A 27,182-nucleotide genomic window follows, 5' to 3' on the forward strand; every position below is an offset into this window, starting at 1 on the left:
TCAGGGATGAGCATTAACCCTTTAATCGATTGTTTGTAAAACGCTGAAAAATAAATAGAATGTGTTACTCTGTATTGCGTATGGAAACACATATCATTGGTATATTAGCATTTTTGTTAGGCACCAGTAGATTGTCTTATTAACGTGAAATTAGTATTTTTCTATGTTTAGCAATGAACTGTCAACTATTGAATGGTATGCGGGTCAACTTTGACATCCAAAGTGCACATGAACTTATAATTACGGGTATGTTTGCAGGTTGCGTAAAGTTTACCGCATACTTCTAAATTCAAATACGTTGGTAACATTGCAAAATCCTTTCAATTATCAAGATAGCAAATGATTCTATTACATTTATATACATTCTAGATATATAAAACAATCAAAAGAACAATAAATAATGTAAGACATATTTCCTAAATCTCTAATTACCGTACATTAGTCTTGAGAATGCTTGTAAGACTTAATTTTAATACAATCTTCAATGAATTAGCTTTAGTGTGGTTTTATGTAGATAAATGGGATTCACCCGTGTAGTAAGGATATATTTTAGATGTTTATCTTCCACACAAACAGCAACTGAAGAGCTTTAGAAAACGTCTGTTTCCTTAATCAAATCAAAGAGAGGAAATGACCAACTGTTCATAGTGAATGGGCGGGGCACGTCCCAAAGATCATCAGACGTAGTTACAATGGAAAGTATACACAAGAATCAGCTGGAAGATAACAAAAACAATAAGTCAGCCATCACAGGTCATGTCAATATTTATAACAATGTCATAGACTGGAACAACTCGAGGTACTTCAGACAGAGGATCACTGGAAGCTGGATTAAATCAAAGAACACGTATGTTAAGTGAGGAAGGTGAGTTGAAGAACGGAGACCAAGGGATGCATCGACTGAGTCATCTTTATGACCTCATTTTAACAAGTTATATTAAGGTGCAGAATAGGTGAAACATCAACGGTCTCTCAGACTGCATGCTGTGTAAGTGTTATTGGGATTAAAACGTCCATCTGTTGAGTAGTGAACTTTTTTTCAGGACTTGTTCTCTCCTTGATAAAAGAAACAGACATTTTCGAAAGCTTTTTTTCCCGCTCATTGTTGGGGTATTTTAATGGTTTTAGCACTGCCACAATCCAAGATCACACAATCAACAACATATACCAGTATTTGCAAGATGAAATATAAAACAATGTCCTGTTTATCTAGGTTCTATAGTGATTGTGTCTCAAAATTTCATCTCAGTAGTTGTTTTATACAACGTAAATGGTTGGAACAAACATCAAATGTCTTTCTTTTTTCATTCATTCCTTCTGTTATTCATTCATGCTGTAGGTCATTCATTCATTTGTTCTGTAGTTCATTCATTCTATAATTCATTCGTTCATTCTGTAATCCATTCATTTAGTAATTAATTCTTCATTCTGTTATTCCTTCATTCAATTTGTAATTAACTCATTCATTCTGTCACTCAATCAATATGTGGTTCATCATTCAATTATTTACGAAGAGTTTTGTTTACAACAATTTTCGAACGCTAACAAAACTATTTTTCAGTGTCTTTTTAACGCTAGATTTATTCTAAACCTTGGCTCTGTTTATAGAGTTTTTTTAAACATAAAAGAATTGGATATATGCCCGGTGTAATGAATAAAGATTTGTCGCGAGTTTAAGTCTCATTACTTGATCTTCTATCCTTATGTTGAGATGCTGGTGGAACGAGATTACTTAATAAAGAAGATGACGAAGCATTATTGATGTGTATGACGTCATAATTTATGCCATTAGCTGTTGTCATTAACACAAAATTCAGTGCACGACCTCAGGGGACGCTGTTGGTTTGAACGTTCACAGAAATCGATGTTCATCAACGTGGATTGTTTGGATATGACACACAGGGAATTTGTTCGACATTAATTTGTAGTTACAACTTTATTACCCTTATGTAATTTGTGTGTATGCATTTTCTATGTAGGAGTTCTTGTAACGCTCATAAACACCACCAGTACATCCATCAAATTATAAATATGCCCACCATAATTATATACGGAGGAGGACTTCAACGCCTGGCGATCGTGGACAGAGGTTAGTTCCTTGAAGAGCCAAGATTAGGATCGATTGATCAATTTATCAACTGAAATACGATATCAGAGTCCAGTTGATTTTACAATATAATACCAAAAGAAAATTGGTTCTATTTAACATCCAGAGTACTGTCTAACAGATGACATAACGTATTATACAAAAACGTTCCGAGTTCTATTCCGAAGTGTAACAACACTTGATAATAACATTTCATGTATACAGGCCAAGAAAATCACAAGTTCAAATTCACTGTGTTCATATCTGACTTGGTAAACTCATGAATCCAGGAATCACTCCGTGCTGTATCTCTAACAATGGTCATTTGGGGTTATTACTGTCGGAGTGTCATCTCATGATTTTACAGACCCTGAGAACGGACAAGCTAATGACATATCATCATGTTTTGTCCATATCAATTTGATCCTAAAAAAATATCATTATACGTCCAAATATATCCCTCTAATGGCGCAAATCGTTCCCACAGAAACCACTTTGTTTGCAAAAAAACATATGATGACAAATCTATTCTCTTTCTTAGTGAAATCACACGGTTTTTAGAAATGGTTGTTTTGTTTTGTTATTAACAAATGTATACGGCATTAACCCAGTCAATTACACATAGAAAAAACATCGCTCAAGAATGCATAGTCCCAATCAGTGAGGAAACAAATAGGATTTCTTAGGAAGTATTTTTGTAGCATATAGGTGGGCACACCGAGTACAATTTCTCTTAGGATCACTTTAGTTTCTGATGGGCAAACCCAATTTTTTTTCTAAACGGCTACTGTCACAATAAAATGGAATCTTCGCTTTGAATATTTGGTGAAAGAAGCTCGTCACAACAATGATTAATTGATCGTACGTTGTACATACATGTATATTTATTTATTCAAGTGCGTATTTTAAGTGAGTTGTGAAAAAGCTAATGAAGGTTTGCACAAATAAAATAATTTAGTAGTATTTAATTTGTTGTAAGCAACGATTGCAAAGATGACTGGTTTTCCGTCATATATCCTAATAAAAATATTCTGATCGAAATCATTATCATGGAAATATATGTTAACATTCTTCGTGTAGTAATACACCATATTTTCAGAATTAAGGATGCGTTATTTTCACGATTTATCGGAAGTAAGACATTATTCAGAAAATGAATTCCAATATAATGTCTTGGACGTATGTATTCATATACACTTTGTTATCTATAGTTATACTTATAAACTCAAAAACGATGGTTTTATGACGTTTTGAAGAAATTTCGATTGTGGACTACCTTTTTTTCGGCGTAGTTGACTGCGTGATTCGGTGAATAGCGTTAACAATTTCAACGTTTTCTGGATGCTAGAATTCCTCTCTTGAGTATAACTGTGTAAACCCTTGGGTAGATTTCAACGGAAAGCGACAGATTCGGTGGAGGCTATGTTATGGTATGGACAGGGATATCTTCAGGCGTTAAAACACATCTTGTGGTTATCCTTGGCAATCTTACACCAATAACATATCGGGATTAGGTCTTGAGACCACTCATCCTTCCTCTTATCCATAAATGTAATCTTGCGTTACAACGTGAGGCCCCATGTTGCTATGGTTTGTCGTGACTGCTGGCTCAAAACAACGTCCTAGTTCTGATTGGTCACCATACAGTCCAGATTTGTCGAACATCCGGGGAACGAGCTGGACAGGAACTTTAGAAAGCGCGTCAATGTTCCATATAACGTCGTTCAATTTTGTAGGCCCTCATTCAGGAGTGGAATGATATCCCTCAAAGGACCATAAACACCTTAATGTGGAAAATGTTAAGGAGAGTAAGAGCAGCGACTGAAGCCAGGGGTTGGCACACACTATACTGATTTTGATAAGAAAACGGCGTAAGGTACCCTTGCTTTAAAGCTATTCACGCAAACCCCGTCTGTGATAGGCCAACAAATAACATCAAAATGTATCCAGTAATGATGAAATAACAGAGAAACCCAAACAATGAACTCATTATCAATAAATCATGTAAATTAATAACTATTGAAAATAAACTTGTGTTTCTTTTTCCGCTAGTGTATTTCAGCTTGTGTCTTTATCTTCGAAAAACTGGCCATTTTGATTGACATTTGCTAAGAATAAAGCACGGAGACACCCTCTGTTTTAATAATGAAAAATATCTTCGAAAATTTCTCTAACCAAATATAAAATCTTTTTTAAAAGTTTAAACACAGTATATAGTCAACTATAGGAATTCAGATTTTTTTGGAACTTTTTCGTTATTTTTAATATTGTTAAATGAAAATCCATCATCTTCACATTATTATTTTTCTTAATATTCAAGTATCATACCATTTAAAAATGGTTGCCGTGAAAATAAAAGAGAATAATTTGAGAAAAAATTTCCTAATGCACATTTTCTGACACCTGTACCGGAAAAACATATTGATTTTTGGATTTTAAACTACTTTCTAAAATCAACTCTTTCAAAAGAACATCACAGAAAAATAGTTTAATTCTGGGTTTTTATTTTACTTGTCAGAAGAAAACATCCTCGAAAGCTAGTAAAAACAATCGTCAAAGCGAAATTATTACTTTAAACGTCAATTATCGATCGGGCCAAATTATCTTCTTAATCAAAACAGCCGAAGGGCGGCAATCCTGTTTAGTGTAAGACGGGCCGGTGACTTTACTATCTTCATGTACTAATCTTTGTTTTTCTCTTCCGTTTCACTCGATGTCTTCACATTCATGTAAACACTTCTGGACCGGGGTCAAATAATACACATTTGTTTTTCAGAGATTTAGTATAAGTAGAAACTTTATACAGGTACACATGTGTTAGGCTTGAGTCTGCTTGACTTAACATAATACCCTTACAATGAATCAGGTAACCTATAGGTGTCACAATTAAAGTTTAATTTACTTGTGATATCATATTCAAATAGAATTATGCAAGATTGTCATTAGAAAAATAGACGTTGAAGTATAATTTGGCAAGTATCACCAAGTGTATCTGAAAACTGCTGTGTGATACCTTACAGTGATATCCGGTTTTGATTAGAGTTGTCTCCCATGCGTCACACGAGGAACTGGTGTTGAAGATCAACAACATCCGTGGTACGTATGTAGACCAGTGCCTTGTGGTGCCGTATAACACCCACGGATACAATCACAAACTTAAGTTATGTTTGGAATAGTTATTCTTCATATGATAGTGCCACATAAATACTACAACGGCAGATGGTCTAATTTTAGTAAGGCGACGAAGTAAGGGGCTCGACAAGGGGTAATTATACACACACCGGTCTACAGTACACATCTTTCAAATTGATCTTGATTCTAATGTAATGTGTTATTAATTTTGACTGTTTATGGATTTGTTTTACATCTTTTCAATATATTCATATTTTTTATCATAATTATTTTAACATGGCACTAATTAAATATAACAACAGGGACATACAATGTATTGGAATATACATCCAATAAGTGTCTACAGGGACGTAGATAACAGTTATATACGTCCCTGGTGTCTGTGATAATGGATTTTCTTCGCATGCAATTGACTCGAGTATCCAGACAAAATCAGACGTTTTGTACCTGAACAATATTTACTATATTTGATAACTGTTCGTCATTTTAATGTCAAAGTTCACCTTGACATATCCCATTGTCAAATCGAGTCGAGATCACTAGACAATTTCACTGTTGAATACAGCAGTGAAGGACTATTGAACAGCTGGGATAGTTTAATATACCAATATCAAGTTATGTGCAGCATTAATGAGCTTTGCAAGTGTGTTACATGTAACTTGTATCAATATTCCTTCAAATTTGATATTTGAAAAGGTGGTTTTTGTGTTGCACATATGCTAAAATCGATATTTTCAAAATTTCAAAAATGTATTTTCTGTAGATTTCTGGCTTTTTTACAAAATAAAAATTCGTTTAACACTGTTTTGGAATTATCAATATTTAGAGTCAATTATCATATCAAAGTGTAAAATCTATAGTAATTACATTTTTTATCTCACCTGTCACGATCACGAAGTTAGAAATTCACTAGATAATTATAACATTGTTGATCTGATACTTTTTGTTGGCAAGAGAGAAAAAAGGAAAGAAAAAGAGAAAAAAAAAAAGAACGAAAGGAATATCAATTCTTTTCTACTATTATGAAATAGAGGCTGCAGTTTTTACTGCTTAAATAAAATGTTTGGTTTAATATTTTTTCGCAAGTATAAATCCTCGACCTTACAGAGGTTAAGGGTTTGAAAATAAAATGATCTTTGTGTGTTTGGTAATTTTAGATGTTGAATACATAATTTATGACACGTTCATTTTCCCTATACCTTTTTATTTCAGACACACGACTACATTCCCAGCCTCCATATGGCTTCGGCCACCAAACAAGGAAATGACACACCTATGGATATAAGACTCTTTGTTAGAAGACACATGGGCAAAAAATTTAAATACGCCTTTGAATTATTTACGAATATTAGACTTGTGGATTTGGATGTGAAGCCGTCGTATCTCTTGGACTATGGCGTGGGGGACACAGCGAAGCTCGTGTCCTTGTTAATTGAGATGAAGAATATGACATATATTACAAATATATTAACTGTTTTACAACTTGGTATAGATATCATTATAATAAACCAACTCGTAATTAAAATGATGCAGAATTCAACCGCTGCATTAGAGTCTAAATGTACAATCGTCGATGTAAGCAAAACGCTCAATTCACCACAAGTTATGTCTGAAAGTGTTCACGTGTTTGACAAATTGAAAGTGATATTTAACGATATGCCTCCAGATTTTCAAAGAATCAGACAATTCACTGTGGACTGTAAAAATGCCAACTTAACCACCGTTTTTGGCGTGTTGCTAGGTTACCCTATCGTGTATTGGTTTGAAAACCAGGACGGATTGATGGCGACCTGTTTGGACACGGAACCGCTCGAGAACTTTCGGGTTATAGGTAATATTACTGATACCGGAAGTGAACATTGTTTATACTCTTTCTCAGTCCCTAAATTTGTTATTGCTGACCTTCAAGATAAAGTCACGGAATGGTTCAAGGTCATTTATGACAATACTAATTGGAAACCTCTTTTTAGTGACTTGACCTTGACCAACACGACTGTACAGTTAGATACCGTTGCTTTGTGAATAAATGTATTTTACTGGATCTGTGAAGTTCTTGTTTGATTGCATGCCCATTATTAGACATATTTCTTTAATTTTTGGAATACTCTTAATTTAAGAAGAGTTCAAGCATCAGTAGATATTCTTAATGGCGATCTTGCATTATTATGACATGTCAGAGCAAAGATGAGACACGGAGCGGTCTTTGCTGGCTGACGTGATTGTGCCTTTGGGCAAGACGCCACGCATCAACCACTTGCTCTGGTTGGCATGCTACGGACCTCCCACATGTTGTTCAGTGAGGTAGCTACTACAAGGAAATCTCGCTTCAAAATGACCTCGTCTATTCACGGGGCGTTCAACCCAGCAAATGATGATACCACATTCTCGTTAGCTTCTGATAATGTCACAAAGGCATGGTTCATGTCGTTAAACTATAAAGTTAATGTTGGTATATGTTACTTCTTGTCAGTAGTTATGTGGATGTTGTAACAAAATAAGGTTTAGCATAACACATCTGGATTTTCATATGGGATTGGTTGAAATAAGTTAGCTTAAACAATAGTTCGTTTAATTTTCAATAGTATATCAATAAAACACATAGGGGTGTGGATAATTACTTGCATATATACACTTAGGTTGGTGTAGTCTGGGCCCCGAGAATCTTATCAGTGGGTGTACAGCCTTGGCCAGTAAATTAATTAGAGATTATCCCCACTTCCTTGATAATTAAACTTATGTAATTTACCGTGCGGACAGTGGCCACCTAGTGGTGGAGTAATTATTAGGGTCCATTTCAAGTAACAAATTAGCAGGAGGAATCTCAACCTTACACCTCGAGTACAGGTGGCTATACTTCAACAATCGTATCATCTAGTAACAAGTGAAGGCCATATAAGGGGATAGCGGGACAGAATCGGTCAAGATGAGATAAATAGAAGCTAGATTCTGGGGATAGGAGAGAAGGGGTTTGGACACCCAACTGCACGGTCAGTGACAGCCTTGGGGGAGCCCACCAGATGGACAGTTCTGATACGAGACACTATGTGAAGTACTAGTATGAGTATGTTGATAAGATGCTGCTTTTGTACATGTAACATTATTATTATTCAACATGTAATAAACATGGCTATTACAAACAAGTACAATAAAACTAGGCAAAATATGAGCAAAAAAGAGATTCAAACTGAAAAAGTAATAAGAATAAGACAAGGTGTTGCGGAAGAGTAAACGTCTTCTGCTTCATCGACGATATACGCCATGACAATCTTTGTCAATCCAAGTAAGTAATGTCACGTCGCCAAACGAGAGCGCGGTAAACAAGATATTCGCAAACATTTTCGGTAATTTTGATGAAAATATTTTAATCCTTTCCCTTTTATTTCATATATACACAATATAACAATAATTAACAGATTTACAAATAAGAGTAACACCACGGACTAGCCAATATCGACCACTTACCGTTCAGAATTTCTGGTTGTAATTGATTTTATGAAACGTCTCTGTTGAAGAGTTCTTGTAAAAAAGTGAATGAAACTACAAGCTATGTAAGAGTGGAGGGAAAATGGAGAAATCAAATATTTGTACTTTTACAGAAGTCCTGGACAAAAGAGAGTTCTGTACTATGTTTAATTAAGAAAACTGCTCTTTATATAACCCAAGTAATATTGTACTCTGCTCGTAATGTAATTTTAGAAACGTTCGTGTATAAGGATCACCTCCATTTTAAAATAGATCGATTTTCAAAATATAGAGATACACCGGACGGATTTCCAATATGGTTTCTAAATATGTCGGTGAAATAATTAAGACGTTACAATATATAATTGTATTGTACTAACAAAATACTGAACAAAGGACCATAACTCCGTACATAGTAGGAACGAAACTTTCTGTATATATTGGGAACGAGGCTATTATTTTTGTGAGGATTATCGGTACGGTTCACTGTCTTTAACGTCTACCGAAAACTTAGCCTTACTTGATGTGTATCGCTGAAGTTTATTGACGTTCTTCATAAAATCACGTACAAAACAACATTCCAGAGATAATTACCGCTTAATTACCAACAAAATGGACACATATTTACATGTATATTCATACAAGTCTCTTATCTCATTTCTATACACACAAATAATGATTTTGTCAAATCGATAACGTCTTAGTTGGAACATCATTTTGACAAAGACATCGACCTTAAGTTGAACCGAAAGTTCCTGGTCAAATGCAGCCCGATGACCGGAAGGCGGTCGACAAATAGTAAATATTTGTACAGTTATGTATTTTATTGATTTACTCGAAATACAATAGAAAAGATTGCAATTATGATACGCGAAGTTAATTGTATAGCATTTGACTCCCAACTTAAAAAGTCAGAATACATTTCCGGAGTGTACAGCACTTTATACTCGGAAGAGAACTGCCTTGAATAGTATACTTGTGTAAAGATATGTCCCTCTTGTTAACGGATTGTGACCACGAGGATTTCAAATTGAGAGTCTTTTCGTGATTTTATTTTAAAACGGTTATTAAGGTTTATATTGCATTTGACAACGTTGGTAGTCAATATCTGTATCAAATGACAGCTTGCCGAATTATCCAGGTAAATTTTGTTACGTCACAGTTCTTGGGACATGTATTTAGCAACGTTTATAATCAACCTTTCTATCTAACCCGGTATACATGTGTGTATGGTAGACGTCTCTGACGTATTAAGGTAATAGTACGTACGTAGTTAGATATTTATCTTTACTTTCTTCTTAAACATAAAGATGACGAACAGATAAACAATATAAGTACAGTTAAGTGTAGTCTAATCTTTACACTAAGTTCTCTTATAGTGCACACGGTTAAGACAAGACGTGCACTAAAAATAGACTACAGGTAAACTAGAAGTGCACTAGGCCCTGAACAGGTGAGTCCAGAATTTCCCCTACATGTGAATGTTGCTCTACCCTTTGTTTTTACCTTAGTACCTGTGTACCTCCTCGTTTTTTGTTTTGTTTTTTGTTGTTGTTGTTTTTTTCATTCTTTTTACCAATCTCTTATTTGCTCTTTATATAATGATAAAATAGTTATACATTGTACAATTAATACATTTTCTATTGTCTTAGTAATAGAAAGTAATAACTGATACAGAACAGCTGACGAAATAAGTATTAATTCTAATTTTTTTAGTAGTTTCACTTAAAGTTGTAATAAGAATATGCCAAAAATAGTATCCTGCATAGTGGTGTTAGCCTGAGAGACCGCGATGACCTTCATTTTGACCTCCGATGACCACACTGGTATATTGTAACAGGCGAGTGAAGAATAATTATGGCATTCAGTAGTAAAGTTTTGTCGAAACCTGTTTTGTTGTGATCAAGAAGAACAAGCTTTCGAACTGATAGGAAGCCATCTCTCTTTAATATTTATATGAAATAGTAGATATAGAGACGTGCTAATACATGAAGATTTAAAAACACGTAGTAATGACAAATGAAAAACAAATGAAATCACTCAATACGTATATTCCACATAAAAGTCAACGTATTTGAGATAAATATTTCTGTTTAATCAATATTTGTTTCTTCGATTGCATACCTACGCAAACATGCGTTGATATCACCATTCCGCTCATCACCTTATTACCAATCTTTCTAAAATGATATGTATGTGTGATGTAATGATACTCTGAAAACTCATACGTGTATTCAATGGTCGTCATCTCTGTTATAAATGACTAATAATTTAGTCCTTATTGAATGTATCAATTAAATGTTTAATTAAAATTTTAAGGATACGTTTGCACGGGCAGCAAGTGACTTTATTTTTTAATGCTAGGAAGTCATTACCCCAAAAGTATATTATTTTCATACACAAATTATTCACAATACACGCCAGTGTTTTTCTCTATTAACTGCCCACAAGTTTATCCTTAGATATACGTAATTTCCATCAACCGAAATGATGCGATCCATACTTTGGAAACCTTGCATTCTGCCGACTGTTGTGTTGATCCGATGGCGCCATACTAAGGTGATTCTGATATTCCGAATCCTCCGATAAAGACATTTAGTACCGTGATAAGAAATATCAGACCGACAACGCTGTTGTTGATCTTACTGGCCCTCGTGCCCTCCTCCTTCTCCTCTTCCTCCGTTAGTCCCAGAAACAGGATGAGGATGCCCACGCATATTTGTAGGACGAGCGTAATGCTGATCAGTATTATGAGAAGCAAGAAGTACTTGTGGGCGGAGCCAGCCTCAATCACAGACTTTAATTGGCTGGTATTGGCTATCATCAAGCCAACATCCATCAGACCTTCAGCAACAGTCTTCTTTTTGGCATAGTATGTTCTCGACATCTGTACAGAGATGTAATTGTTTACATTTAGTCGAATGTTTCAATAATTTGTAGACCAAATTGAAAATAACGTGTTAAACTTTGTAGCACCCATGTCCCCCAATCCCGGATGTCGTCAATGGATCTCCTACTTTAGAATGACGATATTCCCGAATGGTTTCCGGATGATAAAATTTTAATATCAATCATAAATATAGTATTGTTTTCGCTATTCTTACCATTGATTTCGAATGAAATCAGGGTTTGGAAAATAATTTTAATATTTTCTATTGTTGATTAGGGCATATGCTACAAGTATATAATAAAAATATAGATGTATAACTTGAATGAAAATGAAGTACATGCGATGTTACATTGTCATGTACTTCATTTTCTTTTTAGTAGTATTTATATGAATTGCATTATACAATTGTGAGTCAAAATCATTTCTATTGTTCTACATACATATTTCCTTACCTTACAATAATTCGTTGTTGTTCTTTCCACAATGAACACAAAATGGGTGATTTGTGTAAAAGATTTTCAGTAAATCCAATATGACGTCAGTGAATGAAATCAGATACTATTTCAACTATGTATAGATTTGTATATAATCCAGGCAGTACAAAATCGTGAGGCTGTCAACTTAGAGAAGGTAATACATAACATCCAATATCCGTTTAGAAAAAACCGTATGAAAGAGTGTGTTTCCGTACAGCTCTCTTGGTTCCGTCACAGTGATATATAAAAACGTACCTGAAAGTTACCAGTTCAAGGTAATTTCTGGAATATCACAAATAACTACAAATACGACCCGTTTCTTTTAACTCGTTGAACTGTACATGTACAGATATATATATAAAGTGACACACTGTATGGATTGCAGGCTGTTAAAGGAATGTCAACTAAGGATTTAGTGGCACTGTAATTTACAGGGATACAAACATGGGTGTCACCGGCTAAAGTAATTCAAAGACTAGGAAAGATTTATTTCAGTAAAGATAACGAAGGATATTACAAATACGGGGTGTACTGTGTGTGTACATGCAGTATAGACCACGACTGGGTCTACAAATTGATTTTCAATTTATCATTAACAAGTATTACAGAAGTGATATATTGCAACACCCAGTCCACGTTGACAAATGGGATTCCAATGGTTTCTACATTATTTTCATTATTATTATTATTATTTTTTTTTTTTTAAATATTTAGGAGATCAAATTTTGTGATATGTTCTGTTAATGTTCATGTACATAATAGTTAATCTGCTAGTCGAAGAAAGGAGTATGATTAAGTATACCGAGGACAAGATGGGACGTAAGAACTGTACCTGCTGTTTCCACTGAATGATCATAAGAGGCGACTGAATCAAAAATTTTCTAATTATCCTTTAGTTGAGCTTTCGTGCCTGTTAGGAAGGCTTTGGTAATTGTTCCATGGTCGAGACACAAAATAGAAACTGTAGTTCCTAGTCCCTGATTAAAGCTAAGAAACGGCTGTTTGACTTCGGCAGTGTACTTCGTTGTGACAGCACTATAAAGTCGGTCTCAGTTTCGCACTATCACAAGGAGGCTTACAGGAAAATATTGCAGGTTCCTACACACGTCGCATTCATAGGAAAGCCGTCCTTAGATGACTATAGCTGTGTAAAGGACGTTAAAAGAAACCAAACCCAAAACTCTTTAGAGAAACTGGGATTCAACAGCTCTGCTGGTAGATCATCGGTATTACTTAGGCAGTGTCAGGTAAGATTCCAGTTCTGGCTTGTGTCTCTCAGGAAGCTGAGGTGGCGGACCCTCCTGTACTGTTGTGACAAGGAAATGTTGTGCTTTTTAGGTCGGCCACGTGTTCAGTGTGCGCACTACAAGCCCTGCTTTGCACCGACCGGTGTCAGTATACTACAATTTATCGAGGTTTGAATTCCCTTTGTTACTGGTATATTACATTAAAATTCTATACAAAGAGACTTATAACTTGTTCTTCTGTATATGTCTTGTTGACTTTCAAAAGTAGATCAATTCAATGTAGTTTGTTGTACATCTCTTGCACATCGCCAACACTCTCCTGTAACAGCACATGTGAGTTCAATTTCAACAAATTTTGCACCGACCGGTGTCAGTATACTACAATTTATCGAGGTTTGACTTCCCTTTGTTACTGGTATATTACATTAAAATTCTATACAAAGAGACTTATAACTTGTTCTTCTGTATATGTCTTGTTGACCTACAAAAGTAGACCAATTCAATGTAGTTTGTTGTACATCTCGTGCACATCGCCAACACTTTCCTGTAACAGCACATGTGAGTTCAATTTCAACAAATATTATTGCTCAAAAAGGGAAAGTTAATAGGGCATCAGGCATTGCCTATTTAAGCCTTCTCCCAGCAACTTCTGGATGGCAACACAAGTAACTGAATTATTTAAACACGTACAGACAATACATAACAGATAGGTATACCATAGTGTCTCCATTTCTCCACTGGAATACGTACAATTACTTTTAGTCAAATCTTTTAGTGTCAATTATATATTCTGAGATACATTGTAATAAGAATGCATTTATTTCTTCATAACATTCATGGCACTCATGAATTAATATATCAATATTAAAATGGTCATGGTAATATTTTGATTTATCAACTGAATTCGAAGAATTAATCTTGAATGGTTGTAGAGTGGACAGCCCAAGAAGTAATGTTCTGCAGATTCTTCGCCTAAATTACAAGTACATAATAGAGAATCTCTTAAACGATCAAGAAAGAGTTCAGAGGTCAAATTAATGGATTTTTTTTTCTAAGTTGACACATATTTATATTTATTCGACGGCTACCATTATTTGTATACGTTTTTTGTTGTAGCAGACACAGCTTCGTCATTTTTGAAGAGTATATATTTAAATTGTGATAACGAGTTACTAAATGATATCTCTCTAAATGTACTTGGAAAAAACTTCTATAATAGCTAGCTGTTCTACATATTGGAGTATCAAAGCACCTGGTCTTCCGTAATAGATATATTTCATTTTCATTAGTATATATAAAAGGTCGCATGATGTCGTTAAAATATTGAGGAGCCAAGCCTCGATGTAACATAAACATTAATAATACTTTATGTTTTTGAGGCTATTAGAAAGAGATTCCCAATTCAATTCTAAATATATGTGATTTGTGATGGCCAGCACTTGTCTGTAACAGCACGTGGTTTTGTTGTCCTTCTGTTCATTTCTAAGGTCTTTTATCAAATCTGATAATATTTACATATTTCACATACATAGCTTATAAAATAGGCCTAAAACATGGATCAAACGATATTTATGTATAACATGTATCACCGGGGCAACATTTCCCAGTCTTACATATTTAATTTAGTATTGTCATGTATGTTAAACATGAATCAGTCGATTTGAACCAAAATTTCTCTAAAATATGTCATACGAAACATGTATATGAAAATGTATGTGAAAGCTGAATATTTATCTAACAAAGAAGGTAAGGATTTAGAAAATGATAAAGCTTGTGTCGGCCCTAAATTGAAAAGCAGAAAGAAATTAGATGACTCATTTTGGGGTTGTCTCCCCTGAACCATGGAACGCCAACGTTTTTCATTTATTGATCAATTACATGTTGAAGAGTGATCTTACTCTATTAATCGTCAGAAACACAAAGCCTCACACGTATAATGATCTAATTTATCGTCAAGTAAGAAACCTCATCCAAGGATTTTAGACTTTTCACAAAATTCAATAACAAAACAAATTTGATTCTTTTTAGTAATTTTATTTCATATAATTCATGTTTAATGTGCAGGACACGAACTCGTCCTAAACTTTCAATACACTTTGTAATATCAATAAAACGTGAATAGTCCAACACGTCACGAGCATTACATGTGCTGGGTTTCACAGTAGATGTAGATAGCAGCGTCCTTCAGAGCGGCGGGAGTATAGTAATGTAACAGGCGATCCTTCCAAACGCCCCATGACTGGGCATCGGTTAGTTTGGGAATAGGACGATTCAGTAGGGTGATGGGTGTTCCACTCACGTAATGGTCAGCCACCCACTGGACAGCGGCCTTGACTCCGTTATTGTCTACGTCCAGGACGCAGTCGCAAGTGGCCTGGGAAGGTACGTCAGTCTGAATGTCTTGCCAGGCTGTCGTGTATATCTAGGAAGTGGAGAGAGAAGCACGGTATGTGTACAGTTCAGTTATATATATATATTATTTCGAGATTTTGAGGCATGTGATAAAAAGTAACGTGCATATCTTATAGTTGTTTCCTCTGAAGTTATCAAAGATAAATAAAATAATGTAACATAAGGTAGAAGACAAAATGAGATGAATCAACAAATAAATATACAAACATACAATTAGAAAACATAAATAAATAAAAATATTTATCAGCAATCAGAGAATCTTCAAAAGGAAAGGAAAGAGGAAATTATAAACATAGAGCTACTTCTCTTGTCGTCACAAAGTGCTTATAGCGAGCTAGATTTATTTACAGAAACTCTGCTATTTGACATTGTGTGGTTCGCACATACCTTGTGCCACAAATCCCACATGTGGAACACGTGTGCGACACGTTCAATGGGTGACCAGTTCGGACCCAGTCCGTCATTTGAGTGACCGATATTCGACAGAATTCCATCAATTATGTTCATAGTCATGGTGGAGAAGCCACTTCCGGTCTGGGTTTCCGGGGCGTATGGTAGAACCTTCTGGCTCTGGTTAAGATCCTGGTTCACGGTGGGGACTTTGTTGTTAGCTGTAGCCCGAGGATTGAAGAGTTTCAGCGCGTCCACAGTCATAGAATGGACGGCATGGGCGATGGTCTCGTTGTATTTTGTGGTGAGGCCGGCTTTAGCAAGAACGTCCTGGCAGTGCCTACCGTGGAGAGAGTACAGTGGACTTGTCGCACAAGTTAGCACACGTAATTATTTGCTTACACAAAACAAGTGTATATATGTATGATATTGATAAATAATTACTTGCATTAAAATATTCGTTTTCTATGATATGAATGCATTCATTCCAATTTAGAATTGTGACAGAGTGATTACTGACCTGCATATGTGTTCATATACATCTATGATTTTGTTTGATTTATCTTTCAATTTAAAACACGAAATACGAAAATGATATTTGCTATAAAAAGAAGTCATGCTTCGAATCGCTCTTTTGATTTAAATGTGAAAAAAACTCTAAATCATTAACATTATTTTAATAATTATAAAATATTCGTTCTCGACATATTTCAGATATGGAATTTTGATTAAATATACTGAAGGCGTTGTTTTAAGACAATTATACATTACCTGTTTGGCGCTCCCAAAGCTAGGGCCACACAAACGATGGCAATGAATAAACGTAACATCTCCGATATTGTTTATAAAGTTATGATTGATCAGATAGAGTGTTGCGCCCTATATACAGCTGGCACGCGCTTCTTATCTTTTGAATACTGTTGACCAAAACTCCAATCTTATCTTGAGACCGATGTAAACTATCGTATGTTGTAGCGATGAGTCTAATTTGTTTTCATATCAGCAAATTACATACTTATATGGTAGGATAATAGCAGGGGTCAGATTTAAGTCGGACAAGCTAGAATGTTGTTACAATGTCATACCTGGTGTCCACATCTTTCAGTTCTGTTAAAGAACGGACCTCTTAATTCCAATACTTAACAATATTGAGTCGACTGATATGCACCTGTTATAAAATCATTTGTTATATACACTGCACAGAACACACTACAGAGAATTCTGTACCGTACTTTACATCAAGTATTCTCTGTATTATTGTGACTTTGCATTTTCTGTACAGGAAAAGTTTGTATTTTGAGAAATAACTTGTTGAAACACTCAAGTTATGATAAGGCTGTTTATTTTTGTCAAAGAAAGAAAATGTGTCCATCAATATTTATAGTCTATCGATACATTCCCTTTCCTCATCGATAGTGAGCCTGCTAAGTACACAGGCAGTCACGAGGAATAACTCTAGGTTTTTTATTTCTACGGACTTGGCATATACTCTTCATTTCCGGATCAATGCTCTTCCAGAACAGGAAGTTTGATATATTAAGTTACGCAGGTCTTCCTTGTTTATTCATTCGAAGTCCTAGAACCGGAAGTTTGTGCTTCATTCTTGTCATGCAGTTCTACCGTGAAATATGAAATTCTGGGCCCAGCTACAACCAGAGACATTTATAACACCTATGTACATCTCTTCATATAGCGTAATGCTAAACTTTAACTTATAACAGTATCAATTCAATTGCATTTGTATTTTGGCATTCAAACTTTGAAGTATTTATCTTTAATGGATTCGAACTTAACAAACTCTATGTTACAAAATAAGCACCCTCTTATTTTCTGTATAAAACTAAATAATATATGTACCATGAATCTTCTAATGACGAAACGAAATGAAAGTTATCGCAATTTTACTTCGATTCTGTTATAAATCTGTGTAACACCTTTGTGATGGACAATGATCCGTAGATTTATCAATGGTTTGTTTAAATTCTGTGAAAATAAACACTTGACAATATCATAACATCCTAATAGACAGTTAAATAACTTCCGCTTTGTTTACGAGTTAATGTACTAAAACAGAGTAATGTAGAGTGTCTCGCTCTTTCACTTACTTAACATCAGCAGGGGAGGTAACCGTGATAGGCTTCATGATTAACCTTAAACTATACCAATCTTTAAAAAAGTAAGTTTTACTAAGAACATAAGGCCTAAAGTGTTAAACCGGGTGGGTCGGGGTAGGATAGATGAGTTTATGAGAACTTTACGCTAATCATCATTCTTTTCTGTCTAAATGCTCACACAACTTTTTGTGGTTGACGAATAGGGAACGAACGCATCCGATCGATTATATATTGACCTAACATATTTATTGAGGGAAAATTAATGTCAAAACTGGCAAGTAATGACTTCTTTGATGACAAAAATTCTCAAAATTCAACATACTTATCGCTGACAATCAGAAATACACGCTTCTATTCAAGTGTCTCCGGGGTTGGAGGTCATCTCACGCCAGTAGATAGCACGTGAGCCGTGTCCCTCCAACCAATGGTATTCAATACACATACCGAACTTCATTATTTCACACTTAGCAGTGCCAACGTATTAACGATGTACATAAATGCATGTACTTTGATATACAAACTCCCATAGGTGTACAGACAGGCAGGTTTACCACATACCTTTACACAGGTTACCTGTGTGTCTAAGGTAAACCTGTTGTTACCTGTATACACACCGGTGTATCCTCGGGTATGTCATCAAAAAGATGGTATAGTGATACTTAGGGACACAGTGGTGTGCAGCTGAGCGTCCTGAACATTATATAAACGAACAGGACAAAATAATTCACCCTAAAGATGTAGACAGGAAGGTAAGTGTTTTTTGTGAGTAATGTTTAAAATTTAAATTTTAAATGTTGACTGTTTATAGAGTTGTTTGTAAACATTATCTAATTACAAACTACTGTTGTATACTGTACCAAATATGTACATAGAATTTAGTTATCTGTGGCTCGATTTTACGTTGAAGTTGGAATGAAACAAATAAACAGGAATATGACATTATTTTCAACTTTAGTTATCAGACACATACTATGTACGTTGTCCATATGTATATGCATATTTTTAGAGGGGGTTGAAAAAATCAGTTTCAATGGGATTTCTTTTGGTAAAAACTACTATTTCTTGTTTTGAAACCTTATTTCTCCAATTAAATTAGGAAAACTGCCGAAAGTTTGATCCTCTCGTGCATTTTCCTACACTGATATTAAGCTCGTATGATAAAGATTCTGTACGACCCAGTAGCTGTTTACAGATAGCGTAAGATCGTTAGTTACATTGTTGTGTCTGCTATATCAAAACAGTTTATGAAATTTGACCTACACAGAGGTTGTTGTTGTTAGAATGGTTATGAAAATGTACACTTAGTTGAAACAAAAACAATTAATCATTTCCTGTATTTAAATCGAAGAATGTTTAAAGTCGATTTTGATGGTTTGGTGTGTGAACAGGAAGGAATGCATTTTCAGACACTTACTGAATTCCATTTGAATCTAGGAATGATCCATTCGTAACTACCGTAGTATATACCCTTGCTGGGATATGACAATAGTGGTTTCACCAATACATAACTTTGTTTACACGAAGCGAATATCTTCAATGCAATTCATGACAGCTATTACATAAAACTTTTTTTATCTTTCTGACTGGTTAATCTTCCTGGGACGTATATTGCACAACTGTCGTTTGCACTGGGTTCATTTAGATGTGAGTTTAGGTCTATCTGATTCAGTCCATTCGTCCGTCCTTGGATTTGTCACGTTTGTCTTTTGATATCCGTACAGTGTACATACCGATGGAATCCTTCATTTTCAATAGTTCCCCATTATATTTTGTGGTGCTCAGTTAAATGCTGATCCTATATTAATACATGTAACATCGCTGAAGACGAAACAAGAAATGCTTGGATTTCTTTTGATATATCATAACTTATCTGTTTTCGTAAACAAATTCGTCTTCCCATGTCAACACATATCTCTGTTTTAAAACCCAAGGATAAAAAAAAATATATAATAAATTGGGTTACGAATGGACATGCTATCCTTATATATTATAAGGAATCCATCAGGATATTTTGTAGCCTTCAAGGAGGATGATTTTTAGCCATTACGGACGATACTTTGTAGCCTTTATGGAGGACGATTTGTTGCTTTTAGGGGGATAGTTAGTAGCCATAATGGAGGGTAGTCTGAAGCATTCAGGGAGGATGATTTGTAATCATTAGGGTAGTTTGAAGCCTTTAAGGAGGATATTTTGTAGCCTTTAGTGGGACATTTTGTAGCCTTTAGGGAGGATATTTTGTAGCCTTTAGGGAGGATAGTTTGTAGCTTTAAGGGGATATTTTGTAGCCTTTAGGGAGGATATTTTGTAGCCTTTAGGGAGGATGATTTGTAGCCTTTAGGGAGGATGATTTGTAGCCTTTACGGAGGATGATTTGTAGCCTTTAGGGAGGATAGTTTGTAGCCTTTAGGGAGGATGATTTGTAGCTTTTAGGGAGGATAGTTTGTAGCCTTTACGGAGGATATTTTGTAGCCTTTACGGAGGATGATTTGTAGCCTTTAGGGAGGATAGTTTGTAGCCTTTAGGGAGGATGATTTGTAGCCTTTACGGAGGATGATTTGTAGCCTTTAGGGAGGATAGTTTGTAGCATTTACGGAGGATAGTTTGTAATCATAAGGAAGAATAGTTTGTAGCCTTTAGGGAGGATGATTTGTAGCCCTTTGGGAGGATAATTTGTAATCATAAGGAAGGATAGTTTGTTGCCTTTAGGGAGGATAGTTTGTAGCCTTTAGGGAGGATAGTTTGTAGCCTTTAGGGAGGATGATTTGTAGCCTTTAGGTAGCCTTTAGGGAGGATGATTTGTAGCCTTTAGGGAGGATGATTTGTAGCCTTTAGGGAGGATAGTTTGTAGCCTTTAGGGAGGATGATTTGTAGCTTTTTGGGAGGAAAGTTTGTAGCCTTTACGGAGGATAGTTTGTAGCCTTTACGGAGGATGATTTGTAGCCTTTAGGGAGGATGATTTGTAGCTTTTTGGGAGGAAAGTTTGTAGCCTTTAGGGAGGATAGTTTGTAATCATAAGGGAGAATAGTTTGTAGCCTTTAGGGAGGATAGTTTGTAGCCTTTAGGGAGGATAGTTTGTAGCCTTTAGGGGGATGATTTGTAGCCCTTAGGGAGGATAATTTGTAATCATAAGGGAGAATAGTTTGTAGCCTTTAGGGAGGATGATTTGTAGCCCTTAGGGAGGATGATTTGTAATCATAAGGGAGAATAGTTTGTAGCCTTTAGGGGGATGATTTGTAGCCCTTAGGGAGGATGATTTGTAGCCTTTAGGGGGATGATTTGTAGCCCTTAGGGAGGATAATTTGTAATCATAAGGGAGAATAGTTTGTTGCCTTTAGGGAGGATGATTTGTAATCATTAGGGAGGATATTTTGTTGCCTTTAGGGAGGATAGTTTGTAGCCTTTGGGGAGGATAATTTGAAGCAGTTTACGGGTTCTCTTCGAGAGCTTCCAATCCAATGTTTTTGGGCGATTTTCGGACTACACGTACACAGCTCGGCGGTCTTTGCGACCAACTGACAAAAACATCTGTCGCAATCAAATCCAAACTTCATTGTTTTTCACATGTTCGCATTGTCTCCAATTGTTGATAATATATACTTGATCGATAAAATCGATATTATAATTTAATGTCGTTTGCGGTTTGATACTTGTGACGTCATCGTTTGTGCTCCTTTAATATCAAAATCAATACTGAAGAAGAACCCTTAATTGATTATTCATTTAAAATGATTGAAAAAAGTTTGACGTTGTAGGAGGAATATATATTTTTTTCATAGGCCTTCTACTGTCACCTGTCATTCAACTGGTTACGTCGATCATAAAGACGAAGCAGTTTCCTGTATTGTGTTGTGTTTAAATAGTGTGATATCTGTGTAGAACATATCAACATACTACTCTCAGAACGAGCCATATTATGTAATGGGAGGGTTTGAAAGGGGGAACCATGACCTGTCTTATCTTATTTCAAACTTTTCATATGGTCATTTATACACAGTGTCAAATAATCCTCGTCCGATGACAGGCTGAAAGGCCGAACGGACTTAATAATGGACGAAAAACTCGCTAACTATCTAAATAAATAAATAACACCAAATTAACTGGTATAAGTGTCATGCATGCAATCTTTATTTGATGCAGAAATCCAACTGAGCTGCAACTCTGCGATTTAAAGTGTTTTTCTCAGTGGCAACTTCAAAAGTTGTGTGAATTACTGTGCCGGTTGAAAAAGGAAATGATTTGGGAAACACATCGTTCACAATGTGAAAATTTCGAAACTCTATACCTGTACTCCATTGTGACTTTTAACAGTTTGGTGTCAACAACATTTGATAATACAAACCTACCACTCAATGTAAATATCGGGAACATTGTAAAGCATATTGCAGATCGAAATGTATTTGAATTTTATGGTGCGTTAAAACTTTTAGGTAGCTTCGTCCCAAACTAAAGAGCAGGTGAAAGCTGTACATATTTACATACTGTTCTTATTGTGAGTGGCACGACTTTGTAAACTTTGTCGGGAATCAATCCATCATAGCTACGTACATATTAAACAAAATCTTAACCCTGTTTTTCTGTACTTTTACTGTTGAAAATGAAATATTGGCCTGCGGACATACTTTATAACATTAGTGAAAGTTCCGCGTTGTCACAATTCATTTTATTGGTGTCAACCATCTGATATAAAAATAGAACTAATACACTTTACAGACATAAAATATTTGTGTGTGGATGACGTTGCTTAGATTTATACTACGCAAAAATCGCGAACATTTCCACACCGTGAAGATTTTAACTTGAACAGTATCACAAAGGATGAAATATTTAGACAAAACAACGTGTCTGATATCAAACATTCTTGCATATTAATACTATGAGGAATTGAACACTGTATTTTAATGCTAGAATAAAAAATGCATGGAATTTAAACTTTTCGCGTGTTTTTTTATCGTTAACGATTCGAAAAGGAACCACAAAGTACAGTAGCTTAACCCAAACTAAATGTATGCATGTCCAATGTAAATGGGCCGAATCTAAAGGAAAAGCTTAGCGTTAAAATGCACGACATTGCCGCCTCATCAAGACTGTTAATGTACAAACGTCTTGTTCCTAACAGAATATTAAATATGGATTCTGTAGGTAAAAAATGTTAGGAGCTTAAAAATCTGTTAACAGTGATATAAATCAAACCTATTTGTATCATAACAAACATGTTTATTATATATCAATGTTATGTGTAATAAAAGACGTATTCACCAGAATTGTGTGTGAAGAGATCTCCTCTAATGTAATAAGAAATAATTTTACATAATCCTTTTAACTGAAGTAATATCTTTGTGAATAATCCATGGCCTTACTTACACTTGCTTGAACATATCCTCTCCCACATTGAACGCCAACAACCAATAATTCTACAAAACGTACCTTCCGCACAGGTTGATAACAGTGATAAATGAGGCGGACAGTTCTACAATACCTATCGGAGGGTCACTGAATAAAACATGAAGTTTCTATCAAATAAGCGAATGGAGTTGGTTGGAGAGATAAATAGCGAGCTTTTCCTTTTTGTATTAACTCGAAGGTCAGATGATGTCTAAGTACCAATGTAGACTTTAGAAGGCATATGTAGATATATTGTTACCTAACTCAAAGTTATTTAACTTAAAAGACACTTAAAACATCATCAATGTCACGATGTTTTGACAAATGCTTAGATCTTGCAAACTGCAATAACTAATAGGTTTATTAGTTTTTTTTCTATAAAATCCTTAAAGGTTTTTATTCATGAAAATAAATGATTTATTTCAAATATCCATTTTTTTCTGGTACAGGAATTTGACTTCATTATTGTTTCCGACCCATCGCTGATTCCCTGAGAACTTGAGTTTTGTGTTTGGTAAATGACTTTTTAATAACATTTAGCTTAGTTCTTAATTATCTATTTTCAAGATGGGCAAACATTAAAACATCTAGACGAGTTCCATAAAGTTTTTATAGGGAAAGGAATCAAACTCAAGATATTTCTCTATCTTAAACTCAGGAAATAACATTGTGACTGTTTAAAGTAAAACCGTGGATGACAAGATCAAACGGAGGGAACAATTTTATTGCACCATTGTCGAAAATGACGTAACATCATTGTTCATGTTACGACACCATGATCGAATGTTGACAGGTGCAGCCAATGAAAAACACTATAGAGTATATAACACTTGTGACATTTGCAAACATAACATAGGCGAATTCCCTGGATAACAGGCAGATTGTGTTCTTTTTATGAATATCGTGTGTTAAGTTGACCATGGTTACTTCTGATATTGTTACACTAGATTTCATATATACTGCACACAAAGTTAAACTCTTTACTATCAAAGCCTAACTAGACATTTACAATCGTTTAAACCTTATAAAACAGATCTATAGTCGATTGATAGAATGTATAATCTGATTGATTTGTAAATACACTAACAAGTTCTCACGATCAGTGCTAGAGATTTAAGTGGAGCACTATCTAACATTAAATAATGTCCCGATCATGTCGTTATAGATTGGACTATGTCTAATGGATCATTTAAATATCTAGTATTCTATTCAAAAGACAATGCCATTGAAAAGGTACACCAATCTGAACTCAATTATAGGCAATAACAGTTTGTTTTTTGTATGTAGTTACTTGTAATGTTACCTAGATGGTCAATTTGGTAATTAGAACATTGCTGCGTACCTGTCACCATTTATCAAACCAGGTTTAGTTTAAACATATATTTTATTGACAAAATATGACAATGGGATTACTCAGTATATTTTATAAACTTATAAATACCTTTTCCAAATATCATGCATAATATATGTACAATTGTGATCACGTGATGGCAAGAAAGATATATTACATTAACTAACAATAACTTGTTACACATCATATTGGAACCAAGGGTTTGGGGAGGGGGGGGGGGGTTCCTCAAGACCTACCTAGAAATTTTGTACCGCTTTGACTAGTTTTAGATTATCATCTAAAGAAATACTAGCGTCACCATTACATTATATATCTATCAATAACACCATCGTACCATATTATTTCTGTAAATTATATTCTACGAAAGTTCTGTTACAGGGAACAAATGATTATAAAATGCTAAGAATCTCACAAGGATGCTCACATCGACACTCTGCTGAATCGGTTAGGTTAGCTATAAATAGGCCATATTTATCAAACTTATATTTAGATATCCACAATATTGACATTTTAGATTGGTTTTTGGCAATATTTGATGTACAGGAAATTTCTTTTTTTAAGAGAAATGAATGCAATGATGAATAAATGGATTTACATAATGGGACAAGGATACATTTTACATATTTTCAGGATATAAATTAACACCAAAAAATAAAATTTCAAAGTCTTGTCACGTTGATATAAAGTATTTAAACCAACAATATCTGAACGAAGAAGCACGCCATGACGCATGTCCCATAGGAATTGAAGTCATATAATTAACAAGCTGTTGCTCAATAATTACCTACAAATACAGCAATAGTGTTGTTCCCTAGAGCTGAAAATCTTATACATCTGCATACTTCGGTTTATCTTTGTAGTAAATTCAAATTCAATCAATATGACAGTTCCAAAATCTTGGCAAGCAGGGTACAGGACATATTTAATAATCAACAGGCTGTGAAGCTTTAAATGCGGAACAGTTTCTCGATATTTCAACCAATCCTGTCTTCCACTGACCTGTTCTCTGGTATGATACAACAACCTGGGGGGATAGTGTTTATCATGCATCAGATTCCAGGTCCCAATCCTATATAATTAAAAATGTCATATACATATATTTCTGTAAAATGTAAATAAAGTAAACAGCATCTTATTAAAACAGAAGTTGGCATATCTGACGTTGGTACTACCTGTTGGATAATTAGGTGACACATTATGTTCTACCACACAACTGGTACATTATAATTATTCCATGGGGTAGATTGTATCATCTTGTTAATTTTATTTTGTCGAACGTTGTTTCAGTGATTTGAGAAAAAGGTCCATTTATAAATTCTCAAATTCAATTGCCCGACTGACAACAAAGCATTTGAATTTTAAAACACATTTAGATATTAAAAAACTATCTCCTGGTTTACGATAGCATAACTAGTGTATGTTTTATAACACTATATGTTATATTTCTGTGTTCATAGAGAAACTACTTTTGACAACTGGAGAAAATTGTGTATTTTTCGGAAAGGTTTAAAAAGTGCTATATTTTACTAGGAATTGGTACGTCAGAGTTGTTTGGTTTTTACTATCAGAAAAGTTAAAATAAAAAACACTTTTCCGTGTATCTTGCAATAGAATGCCTTTTGGGTTTGTTTCTTATACTACAAAATAAACCGTAAATCGTGGTGTGGAGAGTGAAACTGGTCAAGGAGAGTCCTAATGTTGCAGTTGATTTCTATAATCGGAATAAAAAAAACTGATGTGACGTGTTTCATGATCTTCTCAGAAAAAAATGTGATGTTTGATATTTTGGATGTTCAAATTTCTCCTGCGGACCAGGACAAGTAGTATCTACGCATTTACTTGACGTTGTTCCAAAATTAATGAATACATGAAAATAAAGAAAATTAAGATTGAATGAATTATGAGGCTCATGAAAGTCCCCGTCTAGATTTTCATTTCTCTTGCGATCACTCCGTATTTGCCTCAGTTGCCTCTTAGATTTCAAACTTTAGGCAATTTGCATCACTGACAAGTCCAAGAAGGGTGAAACAGCTGTATGATGCACTATAATTAATTATAAAGCTCTGCTGTATCTATCTCTTAATTTGCGGTTATACTTTGTGCCATTCACTTGTGTTTCTTTTGTATAATCACTGATCTGGCTATCCCTTGTGATAAATACGTTGTTGAATCAAGACCAAGAATATCAAGAGTCACACACGGATTTAAAACACGGTTGTTCTGCATTATAGTTTGATTAC

The 27,182-nt window shown here is 34.9% G+C and overlaps 3 protein-coding genes across 3 annotated transcripts; 1 reads left to right on the forward strand and 2 right to left on the reverse strand.

Moving 5' to 3' along the window:
• The first annotated feature begins 5,166 nt into the window (after window positions 1-5,166).
• On the forward strand, window positions 5,167-7,240 carry LOC132555391 (UPF0739 protein C1orf74 homolog). Its single transcript, XM_060219739.1, has 2 exons — window positions 5,167-5,182; window positions 6,431-7,240. The coding sequence occupies exon 2, from the start codon at window positions 6,458-6,460 to the stop codon at window positions 7,238-7,240; it is 783 nt and encodes a 260-aa protein (XP_060075722.1). The 5' UTR covers window positions 5,167-5,182; window positions 6,431-6,457.
• A 3,994-nt stretch (window positions 7,241-11,234) lies between these two features.
• LOC132555376 (ninjurin-1-like) lies at window positions 11,235-11,567 on the reverse strand. The gene has a single exon (XM_060219724.1). The coding sequence runs from the start codon at window positions 11,565-11,567 to the stop codon at window positions 11,235-11,237; it is 333 nt and encodes a 110-aa protein (XP_060075707.1).
• Window positions 11,568-15,433: 3,866 nt separating this feature from the next.
• On the reverse strand, window positions 15,434-16,925 carry LOC132555375 (uncharacterized). Its single transcript, XM_060219723.1, has 3 exons — window positions 16,867-16,925; window positions 16,093-16,435; window positions 15,434-15,715 (listed from the first exon to the last, which is right to left on the reverse strand). Exons 1-3 carry the CDS (start codon window positions 16,923-16,925, stop codon window positions 15,434-15,436), a joined length of 684 nt encoding a protein of 227 aa, XP_060075706.1.
• Window positions 16,926-27,182: the final 10,257 nt, after the last annotated feature.

Source organism: Ylistrum balloti, unplaced genomic scaffold (genome assembly GCF_031769215.1).
Source record: "Ylistrum balloti isolate Yb309-2 unplaced genomic scaffold, AGI_CSIRO_Ybal_v1 Utg370482, whole genome shotgun sequence".
Taxonomy (NCBI): domain Eukaryota; kingdom Metazoa; phylum Mollusca; class Bivalvia; order Pectinida; family Pectinidae; genus Ylistrum; species Ylistrum balloti.

What these genes read in the sequence shown, in the direction of transcription:
- LOC132555376 (XM_060219724.1), bottom strand. Translation starts at nt 11,567, where the DNA reads ATGTCGAGAACATACTATGCCAAAAAGAAGACTGTTGCTGAAGGTCTG.
- LOC132555375 (XM_060219723.1), bottom strand. Translation starts at nt 16,925, where the DNA reads ATGTTACGTTTATTCATTGCCATCGTTTGTGTGGCCCTAGCTTTGGGA. An exon ending in GCTTTGGGAGCGCCAAACAG is followed by an intron (nt 16,436 to 16,866) that starts GTAATGTATAAT and finishes TCTCCACGGTAG; the next exon opens with GCACTGCCAGGACGTTCTTG. An exon ending in TGTGGGATTTGTGGCACAAG is followed by an intron (nt 15,716 to 16,092) that starts GTATGTGCGAAC and finishes TCCACTTCCTAG; the next exon opens with ATATACACGACAGCCTGGCA.
- LOC132555391 (XM_060219739.1), top strand. Translation starts at nt 6,458, where the DNA reads ATGGCTTCGGCCACCAAACAAGGAAATGACACACCTATGGATATAAGA.